The following is a 21,880-nucleotide window of genomic DNA, read 5'->3' on the forward strand; positions in this document are numbered from 1 at the left end:
TAGGTAAACTGCCAACCTTTCTAATTTCACGATGTTATTAAATTTAATTCAATACTGTAGCATTACCATTTAAAAGTACTTTTACTGATATGAGCCTACTTCTTTTTTTATATTAGTTGACAGAAAAACACAGACACAAATTCAGATTGGGCAGCCGTAAGAACTAGGTACTGTAATGAGGGAACAATGAAGAACAATGATAGTAATAAGAACTTACCATTTAATTGTGATAAGAAAAAGGAAATAAACAAATTTCGTTTCAACATTTTCTTTTATATATTAAAAAATACTTTCAATTAACACAATGACATAACTTATAATTTAAATAAAAGCAGTATAAACTATAAGTCTAGATCAATTTAAATTATATTTATTGACTTCGTATCTATCATCTGACGTTTCTAAAGATTTATTAGGAACTACATAAATGGCAAATACACTTTTGGTAACTGTTTACTTTCGTTAACGTGCATTGGAGCTGTGAACGGTATTCTCACGGACAAAACGTCGGTACGTTTTATAAATTTCCGGAGTTTATTGTACCGCGAGTGTAGGGAATTGAATTTTGTATTTGACTAGCTGCCCATTCCGACTTCGCACGTTTAATATTAATTCAAAATTCTCTCACAATTTCCCTCTTAATTGAAAAGTTGTAAAGCGAGTAGTCACAGCAATTTATGTACAATTAGCTTTAAGTGTTTTTAAGTGTTTTACGATCTATATATATATATATATATATATATATATATATATATCAATAAAATGTTACCATCCGTCTGTTTAAGTTTTTCAGCTCGCTTTATTAATTACACGCCAAATTATTATATTTTGCACGACTTTTTGCTAGAGTTACATCAGCCGTGGTCTTGAGCTGTCTTAAAAATTATCGTGAAAGTTTAAAGCGTACAAAACTAAACAATTAGTCAATCAAATGTTAATATTAAGTATAAGATGGACAGAAACAATTAGCATGTCATAAAGAAAGTATGGTAGAACAACATTTAAGTGTTAGAGAAAACGAACAAACATACACATAGCATGTACATTCCAACTCTCTAAAACAAATAGAAACGTTTTCTATACAGTTTTAGTGATTAGGCAAAATGTTTATGTCATTTAAAATAATTGCTTTAAATTGATAATAGAACATAATTTTTGATAACATTGTAGTAAAATAATTGCTTAACGATGTAAACATTCTTGTAATAAAAGTTTTGGTTACAAAATACTCAGTTTCGTTTTTCATATAAACGATTGATTTATGAGTACTATTCTCACTTGGTAAAATATAATAATAATATCCTGGGACATTATTCACATATGGTTATTACACATGGCTATCTGATTCCAAACTAAGCAGAGCTTATACTATGGAAACCAGACACCTGATATACTACATATACTACTTTTCTTTTGTAAATACATACTTATATAGATAATTACACCCAGACTCAGGACAAACAGACGTGTTCATGCACACAAATGTCTGTCCTGGGTGGGAATCGAACCCACAACCTTCGGCGTGAAAGGCAAGTGTCTACCAACCACACCAACGGCCCGTCTACTAAAATGTTACTAACTTGTTTTTCTTGAATAATATTTGTTGTACATAACCAATAAAATTATTATGTCATTTTTATTTTAACATTAAAATAAATATTTATTCACGTAGAACAGAAAACACAACACCGAGTTGAGCAATCATGTCCGTTTGAGAAGAAAGCCATTGTCGTTCACGTAATTGGATCCTGTGACAGACTTCGCTTTATCACTTGCCAGGTACAAGATCATATCTGCTATTTCCTCCGGCTCGGACACTCTGTTCAGAATAGTTTTCGGTAAAAAATCGTCCCAGGACCCAGATGTTCCGAAAGAATCATTAACATTGTTCATAAAATTAGTCCTAACCGGTCCAGGGCTTATTGCGTTTACTCGCACACCGTGCGGTCCCAACTCCGCCGCGGCACAAACAGTGAAATGGTTCAACGCTGATTTTGAGACGTAATAGTTGGTTAAACCTGGACCAATAGGAGGTATAGTTCCAGCAATACTTGATATGTTCACTATATTGCCCTTTGTTTTGACCAGGTGCGGGGCAGCCAAGTTACATAAATGAACGACAGCTCGGAGGTTGGTGTTCATGATAATATCGTAAGCTTTCATCATGTCGGTGGCGAGTATACCACCATTTGCCATTGTCATACCAGCGTTGTTGACTAATACATCGATTTGACCAGTCTTCTTAATGGTTTGATCTATGATACGTCGAGCGTCGTCGTCGTTTGAAATATCTGCACGAAGTACGAGCGGCGAAGTGCACTGGGAGGCCACGGCGGCGAGTTTAGTCTCATTGCGACTCACCATTACCACGCGAGCGCCCTCTTTGCTAAACATTTTGGATGCTGCAGCACCAATGCCCGAACTGGCTCCCGTAACTATCACAACTTTGTTCTTGAAACTCATAGTGATCCCGTTACTACAATTCACTGAGCACGAATGGAGCTCGTGAATCTGGATCTGACCTCTTTATTTATCTGCTTCGATGTTTATACACACACACTGTATAGTAAATTGAACTCTATGGATGAGTAATATGATAGAATGGTAACTCTAACCGAATTAGAAGCAATGTACGCTTTATCTTAACGTAAAAGAATAGGTTCTTATTTATTAAAAAATAATGTTAACAGTTGATTATTATTATGAATTGAACTTATGATCTCATATTTATCACAAAAAAAGATAACTCAATTAGTATAAAATTTATCAATGCGTTATCTATCTCATAATGCAGACGAATTGGAAATATCCTATATGATTATTACGTTACGTACGTTACGTGGATCGTAGCATGACGTTATATAGTCTAAACATATTCTGTCAAGTGGCAGACATACTTCATCATATGTACATTTGTTTCTTGATTTGTCGGTCGATCTATAAAAAAATGTCAGCGCTTTGTTGTAAATTTAAAGAACTATTATATTGCTCAGAATATTGTGTTAAATATAACTAATATATCGTTTTTAGATAAAAAAAGCTTAGAGATGAGATCTCGCATCTTGAGGGCCGCAAAGGGACTCGCGGGTGAAATTTGAAATTTTGCTAGTTTTAGGCGCGCTTTTAAATAGGCTGCCTGACACAAACATAATTACATAATGTGTGTATGTGCATGTATTACAAGGTATAGACTTCAAGTGTGTTTGTAGTGCATTACTGATCAGGTCCAAAATGTTAGAACTGTGATTCTCTCACCATCCGGACTGTATCATACTACTTTTGTCTTTTGATGATGAAGAGTGATCGATAAGGCTTATCTAATAACGATTCTTACTATTATGGAAAAAGATAAAAACTTCTATAAGATTTGAAAATAGAATTGTTAAAACGATTTATAAAAACATACATAAACTTTTTTTATTATAACAACTATAGACTTCCAGCAACACGTATCCTTTTTGATTAAATAATTTTGATAACAATTCATAAGCCCTAATAAATCGTCTGTCAAGAGAATTAATTTGCTCTTACGAGACTAAGAGAATTGTTAATTAAAACACCTCCGCCCGCAGGGAAAATGGCCTTTATAAGAATAATTAGCGGTGACTTTGATAACCATAAAATAAAAGTCCAATATGAACTTTCATTTTACTGAAATTAAGGAAGAATGATCTTGATACTGCTCGATTAGTACATTTTAGTTCTTTTTATAGTATTACGACTTACGGTATTCCACATTGGGGTCAAGCGGCAGATATCGAATTTTTTTATTCTACAAAAAAGAGCATCTATTTATAATCTTGAAGCTCGGGAGTCCCTTCGGGATGTTATTAGTAAATTTAATTTACTTACAGTGTCGTCACAATATGTTTACAACAATATTAAAGTCAAAGTCGAAGTCAAAAATCTTTATTACTTACTTACCTATTGATTGTCATGAATCTAGCACCGATTCAGAAATAAACACCTCAGACCTGAGAGGAAACCGGCGAATAAAACTCGGCGGGTTATTTTTATTTTTTTTATATACTTTACAGTCATATGCAATAACCCAATACCAGAATAACATTTTTTTTATTTAAAATAGCCAGGAGGCGGTCGTTTCTTCTCAAGGTGTGCAATCTTCCAAAAATTATTTATATATACAATAAGTAGGTCATTTTGAAAACTGTGACAATCATTATATAAACACGAGGAGTAGTTTTCGACTTTGCAAAATCTATAAATCCGTACCTTAATCGTACCGTAATCTTAAGTACCTGCACAAGATAGCACGGCGGGAAATGTCACCTTCCTGCCAAGAGTGTGGAGCGCCAATCGACACGGCGCAACACACCCTGACGGAGTGGGCTCCAGAGGCATTTGTCGGCGGAGACCTCTCCTTGCTGAGCAACGCGATGCTCGGAAGCGAGGAGTGCTGGGCGGAAATGGTCTCCTTCTGTGAAAATGTGATGTCGAAGAAGGTGGCCGCGGAGCGGGAGCGGGAAAAGGGACGCTGCTGCAAACCTGCTCCGCCGAAGAAGACCGGGGAGAAGAATGAGGCGCTATGCGCACCTTCTTTCTCCGCCACAATAGGCGTCGCCGGGACTAGGGAAGTTCTCAGTACCCTGATAATCCCCCTAGAGAATGGAGGCCTGCATAGGCAGGCCGCCCGTCAAAGCGTCGTGGTAGCATGCGCAAGCGATCCCGTGGCGCTTCTTGTTATGACGGAAAGGGTACCGCTGGTTTTTTAGTGGGTATTCCGTTGTTCGGGGTGCACTCGGCGCCTCGGACATCGGCGAGCCCTACATACCCCTCCACTGTTCCCGTGGGGGAAACGCGTAATGCGTTTTTCCAGCGACAAAAAAAAATCCGTCCCGGGGCACAGTATTCGTTTCTTTCATATGATTCAACAAGTATTTTCTACTTTTTTTATTTTTTTTATTTGTAATAGCAAACTTACAACAAATAAAGCATTAAAAATGTATTTATAAAACAATAATAGTATATATAATATGCGTGTCAACTACAAGTGTACATGGTACTTCCAGATTCAATCTAATCAAATTCAAATTAAAAGTAGCAAAAAATCATCAGTAATTTTTTTAAATGTCAAAATTAAATAATAAATAATGTCATTGTTATAGTAAAAAATCAATCGGCGATATCATAATTGAAATTATTAAAAGTATTCATATATTTGCCTAATAATCAATTTGCATCTCATGTAAAAAAACTTCAATCAATAGGCATATTACTTATACAAGATGGTATAAATAATTATTTACGAGTAGGGCAATAACTTTTTTATCGCCGCAGGTTTTGAAAGAATATGTACTGTAATTGATTTAATCAGGTAAAAACATCATGTTTTCATATATTTCTGTCGTATTTAGTTTCGTAAAATATCATCGTTGTTTTTTGAACGCAAAATACAAACATAACAAGAAGAGATGGGATTATTATTACACTTTCTCGACATGTTAACAAAGTTAATAAATGACAAAAATGTAATCAAATACACTGACAAATATTTTTATGTATATTTATTATTAACTATATTATTATTATGTACTATTTTGTATATTATTCCATCTCGACTTATGTCGAGATGGCCCAGTGGTAAGAACGCGTGAATCTTAACCGATGAACGTGGGTTCAAACCCGGGCAAGCACCTCTGAATTTTCATGTGCTTAATTTCTGTTTATAATTCATCTCGTGCTTTTCGGTGAAGGAAAACATCGTGAGGAAACCTGCATGTGTCTAATTTCATCGAAATTCTGCCACATGTGTATTCCACCAACCCGCATTGGAGCAGCGTGGTGGAATAAGCTCCAAACCTTCTCCTCAAATAGGGAGAGGAGGCCTTAGCCCAGCAGTGGGACATTTACAGGCTGTTACTATACTTGTATATTATTATTATGTACTCGCGAACGTTCCTTAGTTTTTATTATTAGTAGTAGTAATTTTATAGTTATGAGTATTACCGTATAACAAGAAATCGGAGGCTAATTGTCACATGAAAACTGTGATTCAATAATGAGGGTAGGTTGATGAAATAGAATTAGCTGTCAAAGATCGTTTGGCAAAACCAGTGTTGACCAGTGTAATAATAGCATGGAGTTTATACTTGTTGATATTTCAAGCCGGATATTTATAAATTAAATTGTATTTGATTGACTCTGTAATTAAAACGATGAAAAAGAGAAACTAATGAGAAACGGACCGGTGATAGTATTACATTCAATTTATCCTGTAACATGACGGTTTAAAATTCCTCATAAGAGCGTACTGGAATAAAGTATTTTTTGAGTCTTAATTCTTATCGGCCGTAACTCACAAAAGTAGCTTAAGCACTAATAGCTCTCTTTCTGTCATCATTGATTTTACATTCGAAAGAATAAAACACTGTATCGTTTATAGGACATTTATATATAAAGTCATATATTGCTTATATCAATCAGGCGGTAAAAAATCATTGTCTATTGATCGAAGGGACGCAAGCGCAGACGTGTTCATACATACCGTGCAACTAATATCAATTTTAATGTTTTTGTTTCATGTATCACGACTTTATCTCGGCTCATTATTAATGATTTTCAAGTTAGCTTTTAATTCATTCATTCGATAAAAGTTCGACATTATCAATATTATCTTTATATATTCTATACATTCATAATATATATATATGTTATGTACAGTACAGGTAAAATATATGTATTGACCAATGTCTCCCTGAAACACCCACGTGCTAGCTTATGGTAGTTAATATTTCTTTGACCTCTGAACAGAGAGTGCCATAAAAATGTTATACGTGACAGTTGAGTGCACCGCATGAATGCGTTGCAAGTCCTTCAATTAGTGTGCATAAAAGCTACAAGTATTCAAACAGAACGAGAAGGTGTTATGTGTAAAATATTTTTATTTGATAAAAGATCGTATACGAATAGCAATAGAAATTATTCTTGTTTGTTTATTCTCTTTAATACATACACGAAAATAAAAATAAATATTGTTGTTTAAATTAAATGAAGGCGAGACTTGTCGAAAAGGGTTCCTGTAACTGAGGGAGCACATAGATTTATAACTCGCATATTATATTAAAGCTAGTCATGTGTTGTACTTGTTGGAGATCCTAATAAAATAAAAAGAGTTATCTTGCATTCAACTTTAGATTAGAGAATTAATGATATTAATAATATAAGTAATATGAAAATATATACCTCAGACGTCATAGTCGGTTGCATAATTTCACAGATACTTTCTCGAGGTTGATTTAAAAATAAGAAATATGCAGAATTCCGGGTTTCAAGCGGTAAAATAATCAAAAATCTAATCGAGTACCCAGTAACGCAGTTCCGTTCCGATCCGATCCGTTCCGCTCTTATTCAAAATCTCTTAGATGTTTTAGGAAAACGAAAATAAAAAATTGTTAAATCATTAAACCCAAAATTGTTTCATAAAGCGCTACATTTACTAGAATAGTTACTTGGCGGTAGGGCTTTGTGAGTCTATCGAAGTAGGCCACCTATATATTGCTATTGCACCTAGCTATTGACAAACAGAAATACTTAGTATTGTTGTGTTCCTGTATGAAAGGTGTTTAAGCCAGTGCAACTCCAGGTACAAAGGACATAACATCTCAGTTCCTAAGGTTTGTGTCGCATTGCCGATGTAAGCGATAGTTATCATTTCTTACATTGCCAATGTCTTTGGGTGTTGGTGACCACTTACTATCAGGTGGCCCATTTGCTCGTCCGCCTACCTATAATATAAAAAAAATAAAATAAAGAACTAATAAAACTCTTTTATTTAATTTATGTTAGGAAAACAAACGAGCAAACGAATCACATTGTGAAGCTTCGTCCATAACACTAGTGAAGTAAGGAATATGAATCAATTCCCTTTTTAGACATGATGACAAAGACAAACCAAAAACAAAAATTGCAATCCAACATTTTTGATTGTTGCCTGGAAATAAAAATATCATCATCAAGTCTGACAGAAAGCTACACCAAAGCCACGGACATAATATCTGTGAAGAAATCATATAAAAAAATCCCTTTTCTACATCCTTAATGAGTTGCCAACTGGCTGTTACACTGGCTTACTCATTTAAACAGAATCACATAAAAAGTTTATGCTAAATCATCAGTCACAGTCCAAATGTCCCACAAAAACTCATCTTGATATTATACATACAAATAATTTTTCACTGACTTCAAACAATGAGGATCTCTGTTCTATTATCTAAGGCAAAAGCACCATGCGTTAATTAAAGCTAAATAATACTTACGGATTCGAATAGTTTGTTTAAATGCCTCAAGTTTGTCTGCTAAGATATTATTTCAATAGAACGTCTTGAGTCGAACTAATAGCTAGACATGTTGGAATACTTTCTCATCTAAGATGAAGATTGTCTAGATATTATGATCTATAATTTGTTAAATTATCTAGAAATGTTTGTCATAATAACTTATTCGTGTTGATTTTACATTTGTGTCAATTTCAGTTGAAACTTGGATTCAAGTATGGTCCCCAGCTTACAAGATCCACATTGAGAGAATAGAACGTGTTCAAAAGAGACTCGTTAAACATTTGGTATTTCGTTTTAAAGCTTCAAATCAGCTAGAGTCCTACAAAAACAAACTAGATTTGTTTTAAATGAAGCCACTGGAGATTCGAAGATCTCTACTAGACATAAAATTGCTTTATAAAGTATTTAATGAAAAAATTGATGGCGATAGACTGTTGAGTAGATTTAATATTAATGTTCCTAGAAGACCTAGCAACCCATGTCTGTTCTTTAAAATTGACCGCACTCGAACGAAACTTGGACAGAATGCCAATATCGCGAATATCGCGAGAATATAATTATTATGTAAAAAACACAGTAACACTGGACATTGGTTGTGACGGGCTCCCATCGTTCATCTGTTAATTTGTTTAAAAATTTAATTAGTTACCTTTTGTTTCTGTTTTTGTTTTTTGTTCTTTATTTAAAAAAAAAATCTGTTTTTATTCTATTTTTTGATTTGTATATTTTGTAATTGTGTTTGTGAATGCTGTGTTCTCCTGTAATTGGTTGTGCATAGTTAGTTTTAAGTTAATGTAAAAATGATTTGAATGTGTCTTATGTAAAACTGTTGGAGCTCCAAATAAATAAATAAATTAATAATGCTAGAAAAATTCTAAAAGACTAATCGGCTCGTAAATATTACGCAAGAAACGAGAAACAATTTATAATGTAGGATTATCATATTGTTCATAATGTAGGATTATCGGAACTGCGATTCAACGAAGAAATTCTTGCAACTGTCCCCGCTTTCATAATTTGATAGAAATGTTTAATTCTAGCTAATATTTTATACGACAATGATTTTTTTTTGTTACGCTTTCCCCTCTTAACTTCTCAGCAGATCATCATGACATTTTGCATACACGTTGTCAGGGGAAAAAAACACATGGTAACACCTCCCCTCAAACGGGAGTGAAGCCGTAGGAAACTAGTTTGGATATAAAGTTGGTTTCATGTAAATAATTCTAACGTATATTAGAATCTGTTAAGAAATATGTGTATTTAAAGTTTTACATAGTTATCCTTCACATACCTTTTATATACATATCGTATACATATCGTTGTTATTTTCAATGCATTATACAATTTTGAGTTCTCCTAATACCTAAACACACTATATCCATAACAAACAGTACATGCTAAATAAAAAGAAACAGTCTTCATTCACTAATTATTCAGCGCCTGCGCACGTTCTTGTTTGTAAATGTGTGAGTACGTGTATATCAGATATAAGATAAAATAAATATGCCAAAGAAAAAAAAAACTTTTAAGCCGAAAGATTCCTGACACACGATCTTGCTCCATCATCCTACATTAAAATAAACCTTTATGCATTTAATATATCTCGCATTAATTACAAGGCGCTCTTCGAATGATAGGATACTATTATCCGCTGTCATGATGTTTCAGGATTGACATACGAATTAGCACTTAATAACTGTCCAGTAAAATATATATTTGACTACATTGATGAGATCTCTTCTGACAGAAGATGATTGGTATTATTTTTAATGTGTTCAGGGCACCGCATCTTTAGTTTAAACTTCGAACCGTTTTTTTTATATATTAACTTTTTTTAGACACATGCCGTAGCGATGTTAATAACAGATAAAAATGATACGGCGTATTAATAAAACGATTATACAAAAGCGTTTAGCAATCGAATTGAATAAGGGATATTAAATTTGAATTTAGAAATATAAGAATAAGTTTTGCTCCCACAATGTCATAATTTGAAAAGATAAAGCATTCACTCACTCATTTTTTATCTTCAATCACTATTGATGATGATGTTCAGTCCTTATTTCGGTCACGGCGGCCATCATATTCGACTACGCAAGAGATGTTATAGTATTCAAGTGTGTGAGTACACAGATGAACTATTCCCTCACTCTCATAACCCTATACGACCAGAGAGAGTTTAGATGCAAAACCAACGGCTTTACATATTTTCCAAGGCACGGGAATGTCAACACTGCCAACGTTCAAACTACGAGCTGCTTCAAAACCGAAATATAAATCCGGGATCAATAAGGCAGTTCACAAGATTATAGTTACTGTTTGTTAATTTTGATTTGCCTTACCTCTCTTTACATACGTTTTCCGTTCACGTTGTATCCACACCATTGGAATATTAGAGTGAAGAACAGAGTAAACAAAGTGTTCGCACACACGCCTGTAGTATAATTCCTTTTTTTTAACGCTGGAAAAACGCATTACGCGTTTCCCCCACGGCAACAGTGGGGGGGTATGTGGGGCTCGCCGATGTCCGAGGCGCCGAGTGCGCCCCGAACAACGGAATACCCACTAAAAAACCAGCGGTACCTTTTCCGTCTTAACGAGGTGCGCCACGGGATCGCCATGGGAGCTTTCGCATGCTACCGTGGCGCTCTGACGGCCGGCCCGTGGCGGGCCTCCATTCTCTAGGGAGGGCTGCAGTATAACTCCTGCGCAGCCTCCATGATCGAAATTCGATCAGGAACACATTATTATTAAAATCTTACATAAAGTAATACGTATTTTCTATAAATGTTTTTATTCACTCAACAATATTTTCTCATAAATATATTTTTATAGCTAATGTTTTAACATAAAGAAGATAATTTATTGCGTATTTATTCTGATACGTATAGTTTGTTGTACCAAAACAATACTATTTCATAACAATAAGTCTTTTATTGGGCTTACAATAAAACACCTGACGCCCACGCGTATTTTTACGATCGATGTGAATTTTCTAAATACGATTATGATGCAACGATGATGGTTATGTACGATTTACGCCGTGTCCGCTACGCGAGTTTTAACAACATTACTTGCGTTAAATTGATATGAAGAAACATGTCTCCTCTGTAACGGCTAGTTTATTAAATGGCGTTTCACTAGACAACTTTTCCGCTTACATAAACGTGACAGTTTACATTTGAAACTCATACTCGGCTTACAAAACTTATATTAATAATAATAAAATTTATTTACACACCCAAAAGATACATGTACACAATTTTTTTGCAGTATTATCTAACTCTAGGGTTTTTATTTACATTAACAGCACTATATTAGAAATAATGTGCGATCCAAATAAGAATAGAAGCGACTTTTCGTCATGTTGTGACGTCATAGCTGTTTATGTAAACCGGTTAGATAGCGTTCTATCTGGTCTATATATCTAGTTTTTTTTTTTTTTTGTAATATTGTATTCTATACACTTTGAATGATTATTTTATTTTATTTTGAGAAGTAAACCATAATGGCAATGAAGGTTTATTGTTCCCATTAAAAAGTAAAAAGAAACATTTAATTTATTTATTTAGACTATACAAACAGTTATTACAACTGCCTCATTGGTCCAGTGGCTAGACGTAAGGCCGCAGTCTCGGAGGACCTAAGTTCAATTCCCAGGTCAGGCCAATAAAATTATTTGATTTTTGTTCCGTAGCAACCCGGAGTTTGAAAGTTGGATGTGTGTACACTCCCGGGCCTCGGAAAGCACGTAAAGCCGTAGGTCCTGCGCCTGAACTCTTTCCGATCGTGACGGATTGCCGTCCTATCGGATTACAAGAGCTAGAGTGCACCTGTCTTTGCGCACACACTCACTATAATATATCCTGCGCAGTTGGCTAATCTCTCTAGATATTGGCCAACTGTAGCTGAAAGCGGTCTAGAGGACATTGTTATTACAATAAATCATTCAATATAATGTTATAAAATAGAAAGTCGAATATTGCATAAATAATTTAATAAAGAGCAATAACATTCTTAATTAAATAAGTATAATTTCAGAGATGAGATTAGTAAGTAAAGTACAATTTAAAGTTTCGTGTTGTATATTATACATTTAATAAAATGCCACATTTGCGTTTTAAAAACTGTCGTAACCACGACAGGTGCGACTCTGTTGAAATGTCGGGCAAAAAAGTTAACATGATTGGCGTTCGCGGCTAAAACCCAAACATATTATATTAAGTAGAAGATTTGTATATCAATATATTCACTACACAGAGATATGTCACTAAAAATTAATTAGCTTATAGTTGTCTTGCACGACTTTATAGTTATATATAGCGCCTTATTATATTGTATTTGCCTGTAAATAACAATAAAATATTAGTTTTTAAATAAATATTATTAACTCTGAAGAAAACAACAAGAGCAGTAGCTCTTCTTTTAGTAGTAGACGACCAGTAGGTCGTCCTCTTTTTCTGTAGAGAAGTTGTAGAATTATTCTACCACGCTCCTACACGGGCTTGTGAATACACATATTGCAAAATTTCATCCGACACATACAGGTTTGCTGTTAAACTCGGGGTTAAACTTCGCAATCTTAGGTTAATATTTATGTCTTCTAACCACTGGGCCTTCTCGACTCATACAGTACAGTAACAGTAATAGAGTGTTAATGTCCCACCGCTGGGCTAAGGCCTTCTCACCCTTTGAGGAGAAGGTTTGGAGCTTATTCTACCACGCTGCTCCAATGCGAGTTGGTAGAATACACATGTGGCAGAATTTCGATGAGATTAGACACATGCAGGTTTCCCCACAATGTTTTCCTTCACCGTCAAGCACGAGATGAATTATAAACACAAATTAAGCACATGAAATTCAGTGGTGCTTACCCGGTTTGAACCCACGACCATTGGTTAAGATTCACGCGTTCTAACCACTAGGCCATCTCGGCTCATACTGCGTTTAATTCATTTGATTTCATTGTATTGTATTATTACTAAGCACATTAATTATGTTAACAATTAATATGAAAAAAAAACATGATATCATATATCCGACTAATATCGTTTTTTTTTTATTTATATATAGTCAAAGATCAATAAATGTTTTACCGAATCTATAAAATTATCTCATAAAGCCTCATGTTTACACAAGAAGTGTAAATAACTCTACAAACGCAAAATATTTATTTACCGTTTTATTATTCACACTAACAAATTAGTAGCCGTAAAACCACTAATTAGGTTGTAAAACTTATTTCAAATTATTGATACTGAGTCTTGGCTAAGATATGCTTAGAAATTTGATGCTTTGTAATTTAAGCTAAGCTGTGTTTTTTAAATCAATATAAATGCACGTAAAGTCTTTTAAATTCAATATAATTGTAAAAATTACTCTATTAGAAGTTGCAAAGATGTTATAATTGGGCCATTATTCACACACGGCCATTTGATCCCAAATTAAGCTTGTACAGGGCTTGTACTATGGAAACCAGACAACTGATAAACTACATTTACTAATTTTCTTTTGTAAATACATACTTATATAGATAAATAAACCCAGACTCAGGACAAACAGACAAGTTCATGCACACAAATGTCTGTCCTGGGTGGGAATCGAACCCACAACCTTCGGCGTGAAAGGCAAGTATCTACCACCAACCGGCCCGTCAATGTTGAACAATTATTAATACACATATCTCATAAGTGTTACCTAACGACAGGGGTTTAATATTTTTTTTGTGGAACAGAGTATATTGCAAGAAGATCCTTTTATCTTTGGCTTTGAATACATAATGTAATGTCTTGTCTTTTAATTTATCCGACCCCTAATAAATCCATTCTACAATTTAAGCTAATTTGTATGATACGAAACACGTGCACTAAATTTAATTTTAAAAGGCAAAAATTTTCATCCACGATCCATTATTTATTCCAGAACAAGTTTATATCGGGCCGTAGCCGTTTTATTTGTCTCTTTCACTTTCTTCAAGTACAAAAGAGAACAAAATACGAGTATCATTGAAGCACGCATGTCCAAATACGGCGAGGAAAGTTAAAGATCTCTTTACCGGGTGCGCGGGCGCACGCTGACATTAAGGCTAAGGTTAATTGATATACAAACAGCTATGGTTTACTAATGGTTTACGGCTTCTAGAAGAATTATTTTTTGTAAACATTTTTTAAAACGGCCATGATCGGTTATGTGCGTGGGTGCATGTTTACAAAGTTTAATGTATTTATATAAGCAACTTGATATTCCGTTGATGTTACGATTAAATAAAACGTATTTCAAAACAGGCGAATTACTCTTTTACTGGTTGTAGGGCCTTGTGCAGGCTTGTCTGAGTAGGTACCAGACACATCAGATATTCTACCGCAAAACAGCAATACTTAGTATCGTTGCGTTCTGATTTGAAGGACGAGTGAGCCAGTGTAACTACAGGAACAAGGGATATAACATGTTAGTTTCCAAGGTTGGTGGCGTATTGGCGATGTAAGCGATGGTTAATATTTCTTACAAAGCCGATGCCTACGGGCGTTGATGACCATTTACCATCAGGTGGCCAATATGCTCGTCCGCCTACTTATTCTATAAAAAAACACGTAGTTAAACCTGGTGGTAGGACTTTGTCAAAGCCGGTCTATGTAGATATCACCCACCCAAAGAAAAAGTCCACCAAATATCAATACACAATGTTGCCTGTGTAGTTAAAGGAATAAAAAAATCAAACGTACTAAATCCGTGAGAAACGTGCATCATTAAAAAAAAACATTTATATTAGGTCCTTACATATGAAATTAGCGTTTTGTCGTACTGACCACTTTGATCTGAAATATCTTCTCTTTGGTTAAGAATTCCAAATTTAAATTTAAAAATTCATTTAGCTTTGAAATTTGAGTACATTTGTGTTTTGAAAACAGTCATTCATTTGTTTTTTCCTCATTATTTTTTTCTTTGGCGTCGCTTATTACCGCATAATGGAAAACATGAAATATCGGTATATTTACGAGTACAATATCTACCGTGGCACCAGTGCTGCAGAAACAGCTCGAAGGATTAATGATGTGTACGGCGCTGGTGTCGCAAAAGAAAGCACGGTACGTTTTTGGTTTCAACGTTTTCGTTCTGGAAATTTCGACCTTCAGAACCAACCCCGTGGACAGCTGGAAACCAAAGTGGAAAATGAAGAATTAAAGGCTATAGAAAGTGGAAGCGGATCTATCACAAAGCACTTCAGAGATAGCTGCAAGCTTCGGGGTAAGTGATAAAATTGTATTAATCCACTTAAAGCAAATCCGGAAAGTAAAAAATCTTTAACGATGGGTACCTCATGAATTAAGTGAATCGAACTTGCAAACACGCATCGACTGCTGTATTACTTTGCTCAACCGACACAATAATGAAGGGATTTTAGATCGAATCATTACATGTGATGAAAAGTGGATACTGTACGATAATCGGAAGCGCTCGTCGCAATGGCTGAACCCTGGAGACCCAGCCAAATCCTGCCCTAAACGAAAATTGACTCAGAAAAATTACTTGTGAGTGTTTGGTGGACTATCGCCGGTGTCGTTCACTACAGCTTTCTAAAATCTGGCCAAACGATTATGGCAGAAATCTATTGTCAGCAACTGCAAACCATGAAGGAAGAACTAGCTGCTAAGCAATCGAGATTGGTCAATCGCTCTAGGCCACTGCTGCTTCACGACAACGCTAGACCACACACTGCACAATACACAACCACTTAGTTAGATGAGCTACAATTGGATTGTCTGCGACATCCACCGTACTTCCCAGACCTTGCTCCAACAGATTACCCTTTTTTTTCGGAATTTGGACATTTTCTTACAAGGAAAAAAATTCAATTTCGATACGGCAGTCCAAACCGCCTTCAAAGAGTTTATTGATTCTCGCCCCCATGGTATTTTTATTAAAGGGATCAATGAACTACCTATAAGAGGGCAGAAGTGCGTAGATAACAACGGTGCATACTTTGATTAATTAAATATATTTTACAAAAAAAAATTGACTTTGTATTCCTCCCGTACAAAACGCCAATTTCATATGTAAGGACCTAAATTCATGGATTATCATTTTTAAACATACAGTTTCTATCTTCAGCGGTTTAAAAAAAAATATGATTTTTGCTTTCCTCAGAGCTTATAATATTTATTTTTAAATTAATCTTTTATTGTTATTTAGTAAAAATAAACATCTATTTGTTTGATCGTATAAAATACAACAGTATATTATAATAATATTTCTAGTTGTCAGCTTTTTTTTTTTTTTTTTATATGCCCCGGAATGGCAAATGACTCTACTCCACCTGATGGTAAGTGGTAGTAGAGTCCAAACGCGACGACGGCCAGTACAGTCGGGAAGAATGTTCTGTACTAGCCGTCCCCGCCTTGCCGGCCCGCAAGATGCCTCTTCACGCCTCGTTTGAAGGAACCCGGGTTGTAAGAGGAGGGGAACACGTGAGCTGGTAAGGAATTCCATTTTTTGGTAGTGCGACAAAGAAAGGAGTTGCCAAATTTCTTTGTGCGCGATGGAATTGATGTCACAGTTAGGCGGTGACATCGAGAACCAGCTCGCGTGGACTTAAGATGGAAGGGGGAAGCAGGAATTAGAGAGAATAATTCCTCAGAGCACTCGCCGTGATACAGACGATAGAAAGCGCTCAGTGCTGCTATCTCGCGACGCAATTGTAAAGGTTCAAGGGTGTTTGTGACCTTTACGTCGCCAATAATGCGTACTGCACGTCGCTGCAACCGGTCCAAGGCCTCCATTAGGTACTTAGCGGAGCCATCCCAAAGGTGCGAGCAATATTCAACGCAAGACCGTACCTGTGTTTTGTATAACAGGCACAGTTGTTGTGGCGTGAAAAAACGCCGCACCTTGTTCAGAACTCCGAGTTTTCGTGAAGCTGTTTTTATAATAGCCTCGATGTAATCCCTTGGACTAAGGTCGCAGCGAACGTCCATCCCCAGCATGGCGATTTTGCTTTGTATCATCAGCGGTGTGCCACAGAGGGAGGGATGAGGGTAAAATGGTGACTTTTTCGCTGTGAGAGCGCACACCTGTGTTTTCTTGGCATTAAACTCAACAAGATTATCAGAACCCCATTTGGCGATGAGCTCTAATGTCCTATCGAGTTCAATAACAAGATTCTCCCGCCTCTCCTCAGTTTCCGCCCGCCCAGCCACTGCGCATCCGTGGTATCCACCATGCACTGTACTGTCATCTGCATAGCAATGTATGTTCCCAAGGGAGAGCATATCATTGATATGCAAAAGAAAGAGTGTGGGAGATAGCACAGATCCCTGGGGGACCCCAGCATTCACTACATAGAATTGTGAAGCGCAACCATCTACTAAAACACGAAGGCTACGCTTGTGTAGGAAGCTGGCAATCCAGGTGCATAGCTGAGCAGGCAGACCATATGCCGGTAGCTTGGAGAGAAGACTTCTGTGCCAGACCCTGTCGAAAGCCTTGGAGATATCGAGGCTGACAGCCAACGATTCTCCATGCTTGTCGATAGCTTCACCCCAGAGGTGTGTTACGTACGCTAGAAGATCACCTGTGGACCGTTTTGGTCGAAACCCGTACTGACGATCATTAATTAGACAGTGATCTTCTAGGTAATGGATCAGTTGGTTGTTTAAAATCCGTTCCATCACCTTACAAAGTACTGAGGTGATAGCTAATGGCCGATAATTTGCCGGGTCAGACCGATCCCCTTTTTTGGGAACCGCTTGCACATTAGCTCTTCTCCAAGCCTCCGGCACACTTCCCGAAGAGAGAGAAAGTTGGAACAGGCGCGTTAACACAGGAGACAGCTCCGCCGCGCACTTCTTCAGCACAATGGCTGGTATTCCATCGGGACCGCTAGCTTTCCGTATATCGAGTGATTGCAGCTCCGCACGCACATCACGTTGCCTGATTTTGATGTCAGGCATCGTGTGGCCACATGAAGGTATTGTTGGTGGCTGCGCACTACAATCATCGATCACAGAGTTGTCGGCAAAGAGTTTAGCCAGGAGGTCGGCTTTCTCCTGCGGACTGTGAGCTAGCGATCCGTCCGGATTTCTGAGCGGTGGCAGCGAAGGTTGGCAGAAATTATTTTGCACAGACTTGGTCAGACGCCAGAAGCTACGGGAGCCCCTAGGATGCGAAATAAGGTCATGACCAATCTGTACAATGCGCTGTGCATCCGCTCTCGTGTATGCCTTCTTACAGGACTTGGAATTTTTATTGTAGTTTGCTTTCAGTGAGTCAATGTCAGACGCTCCGCCAATGCAACCGTTGATCCACGCGCGATATGCCGCCTGCTTAGATGATACAGCGTCGGCACATTCACGCGTGAACCAACGGTTACGCGTACCCCTATTGATGAGATCTGAGCTAGGAATGTAGTATTCCATTCCTAACATGATCTCATCAGCAACAGCAGCGGCACTAGCTGTCGGGTCATTCCCACTGAAGCAACGTTCCTTCCAAGGGACTGACGCATAGTAATCGCGCATACCGTCCCAATCTGCCGACTTATAGTGCCAAACGCGACGTTTGCATACCGCTGATGGCGGCAGCTTGGCCTGTGGCACTTTGGTAGATATAAGGCCGCGATCCGAAGAACCAAGTGGAGCTTGAACCACAACCTGATATTCCACCGGGTGAGAAGTCAGCAGAAGATCCAGTAGAGAAGGCGCTTGCCCATCAATGTCTGGGATCCTGGTGGGCTGATCAACCAGTTGGGTCAAGTCGTGTGTGAGAGCAAAAGCATGAGCAGTTCTTCCAGCATGGTCAGTTTTGAGGGATTTCAACCATGATTCATGGTGAGCATTAAAATCCCCCAAAAACACCAATTCCGCGTTAGGAAACTGCTCTTGCGCAGCATCTGCCACCCGACTAAGATGGTCGAATAATCGGCTTGTCTCCAAGTCACCATTGTGGGATCTGTAGAGGCACACATAGACTCGACTCTGACGAATCAGGTCCACACGTACCACCAACATGGAGAAGGAGGGGTCCTCCAAGCAGCGCAATCGATGACAACAAACATCCGCCCTGACGAACAAGCATACTCCGGCTTTCGCTTTAAAAGATTCTTCAAGCATGTAGCCGGGATAGTTAAGGTAGCTGGTGTCGGCAGGGCGGAGTATTTGCGTCTCCGTGAGAAACAACATTGCTGGCCGTGCTGTCTCGAGATGGTGGTGGACAGCGTTGAGGTTAGCGTGGAGTCCTCGGATGTTAGAGAACTCGACCTCAAACAGCGTGGGTATGGTGGGGGTGTGCACCGCTGAACGACCGTTATTTCTTATTTGCGCTACCATTTGGAAAAATTAGGAAAAGAGACGTGAAGCGAGCGACGTATTGCCACGATAGGGATGGGCAAAGTATGGAGGCGTGTTTTCCCAAATGTTTGCCAAAAAGGAAAATATACTGATCCGCCGGACGGAAGGGCCCCCGAACCCCCCCGGAAGTGGCCGCCGGGACCCCACCTTCCGGTCACCAACCGGCACGACGGTCCACCCCGAGATTATGCGTGGCCTGGTGGGGCAGCCTCGCGAGCTGGTTAGGCACGCTCGGGCCCCTGTACTATGCCACGGGCGGCCAGCGGAACAGCCGTTTCTTCGGGTCTCCCTGTCCGGCAGGTCAATACAGTTTCCCCCGGCATTGGTTCAACAGCCGTCTCCACTGGACCAACACCCATCGCGGCAATACTCGCTCGGGCACTGGCTGTACGCTGGCTGACCTCGAAACGCGGCTGCAAGCCACTTCACGAGTTTTTCACCATGCGTACGGTGGTAACAAGCCAGGCGGATGTTAGCATCCTACCACCAGATAAACTTTACATATTATATTATACAATGTTCATATTTTGTGTCTTTTATGTTACGAATAATAGTAAAAAGGGAAAACGTTGACCTCAGTGCTTCCAAAACGTAACATTAACGTATAATTTAACTTGAATACTCGTATCAAATAATTTATAGCATATAAAGTATGCATTCGCATACACATACATACAAGCCAAACAGCAATCAATACTTAGTATTTTTGCGTTCCGGTTTGAAGGGTGAGTGAGCCAGGCCACAGTTACAAGGGAAATAATATCTTAATAATCAAGGTTGGTGGCGCATTGGCAATGTAAAGAAAGGTTGATATTTTTTTTTTTTATAGAATAGGAAGGCGGACGAGCATATGGGCCACCTGATGGTAAGTGGCCACCAACGCTCTTAGACATTGGCATTGTAAGAAATGTCACCCATCGCTTACATATCCAATGCGCCACCAACCTTGGGAACTAAGATTTTATGTCCCTTGTGCCTGTAATTACACTGGCTCACTCACCCTTCAAACCGGAACACAACAATATCAAGTATTGCTGTTTTGCGGTAGAATATCTGATGAGTGGGTGGTACCTACCCAGACGAGCTTGCACAAAGCCCTACCACCAGTAAAATATTTACAGAAAAGGACGTAGCCGCGAGGAGAAAGTAGTAATAATAAGTGACATTTACATATCAATAAAAATATAAATTTGCCACTTACCATACCAAACGCGTTGTCTTAATTAGATATAAAAGATAAGATCGGAATAACTTGTTCCAAATTAATACCATTTATTGATAATAATTTATAACGTGACATTATTCATGTCGTGTGGAAGATATATATTAGTTATATATATAGTATGCGAAATGATTTTTAAACAATCTATGCAAATTCCACAACCATCTATCTTGTTTTACTCAATAGCATAACGGTATAAACACGGGCTGTCTAGCGTTGTAATAGGATTCTGGTTCGATCCTGAGTGATAGTCGGAAATCACTCATAAGCTCTATTTATTTATTTTATTTATACCACATTTATTGTTTTTATATCTTTATTAAATATAGCTTTATCCAAACAACCTTTGACTTAGAATTTTTAAAAGCTGAAATGGGTAGGTTAACTAAATAGTTAATATATTTATAAATATAAATGCACATATTTTTTTGAGGGTAAGATATTTTAAACAAATTTTGAATGAAAACTATAGATTATAAAATATTACTATTATAATGCACATTTGTTTATTACATACAATCATAGAAATAATTTTATTAAATAATTAAAAATAGTTACTGTACAAATCGTGACCGCGTGAAATGGTGGCAAGAACAATAGCAGAATTAACAATGCACATATATATTAATAACTACACAATATTACAAATATAATAACACATAAAATAGATATATTAAAATTTAGTTGTAAATACTAGATCTATTAGAAACTATAGTAAATCAAAATATACTGAATGCATATGTCTGTTACCATCATTGGACGTTATGCAGGCAGATACTTGGGTTTTCGAGCAAACAAAAGCTAATTACACAAATCACTTTAATCACAATAACAATTATAGCCTCAAGCAAACGAAACGTGTGGCAGTTACTAGTAAAGATGCTGTGATACTAGTCTTAAACGGTTGAGAACTGTCTTTACACCTGGCGTCCCTATGATCCGTCTTGGTGCGAAGTAGGAGCGTTAAATAGTTCAACAGTGCTGCCAACACACAAGCTATCGTGTGCCCCGACTTA

At 37.4% G+C, this 21,880-nt stretch overlaps 2 protein-coding genes across 2 annotated transcripts in view; one reads left to right on the plus strand and one right to left on the minus strand.

The window, feature by feature from the left end:
- LOC126771579 (uncharacterized) overlaps window positions 1-21,880 on the plus strand; it is a 74,348-nt gene that overhangs the window by 14,480 nt on the left and 37,988 nt on the right. The gene's annotated exons all lie outside the window — the stretch shown is intronic.
- LOC126771673 (3-oxoacyl-[acyl-carrier-protein] reductase FabG-like) lies at window positions 1,702-2,477 on the minus strand. Its single transcript, XM_050491682.1, has one exon. The coding sequence runs from the start codon at window positions 2,461-2,463 to the stop codon at window positions 1,702-1,704; it is 762 nt and encodes a 253-aa protein (XP_050347639.1). The 5' UTR covers window positions 2,464-2,477.

The sequence above is a fragment of the Nymphalis io genome, chromosome 11, assembly GCF_905147045.1.
Source record: "Nymphalis io chromosome 11, ilAglIoxx1.1, whole genome shotgun sequence".
Lineage (NCBI taxonomy): Eukaryota > Metazoa > Arthropoda > Insecta > Lepidoptera > Nymphalidae > Nymphalis > Nymphalis io.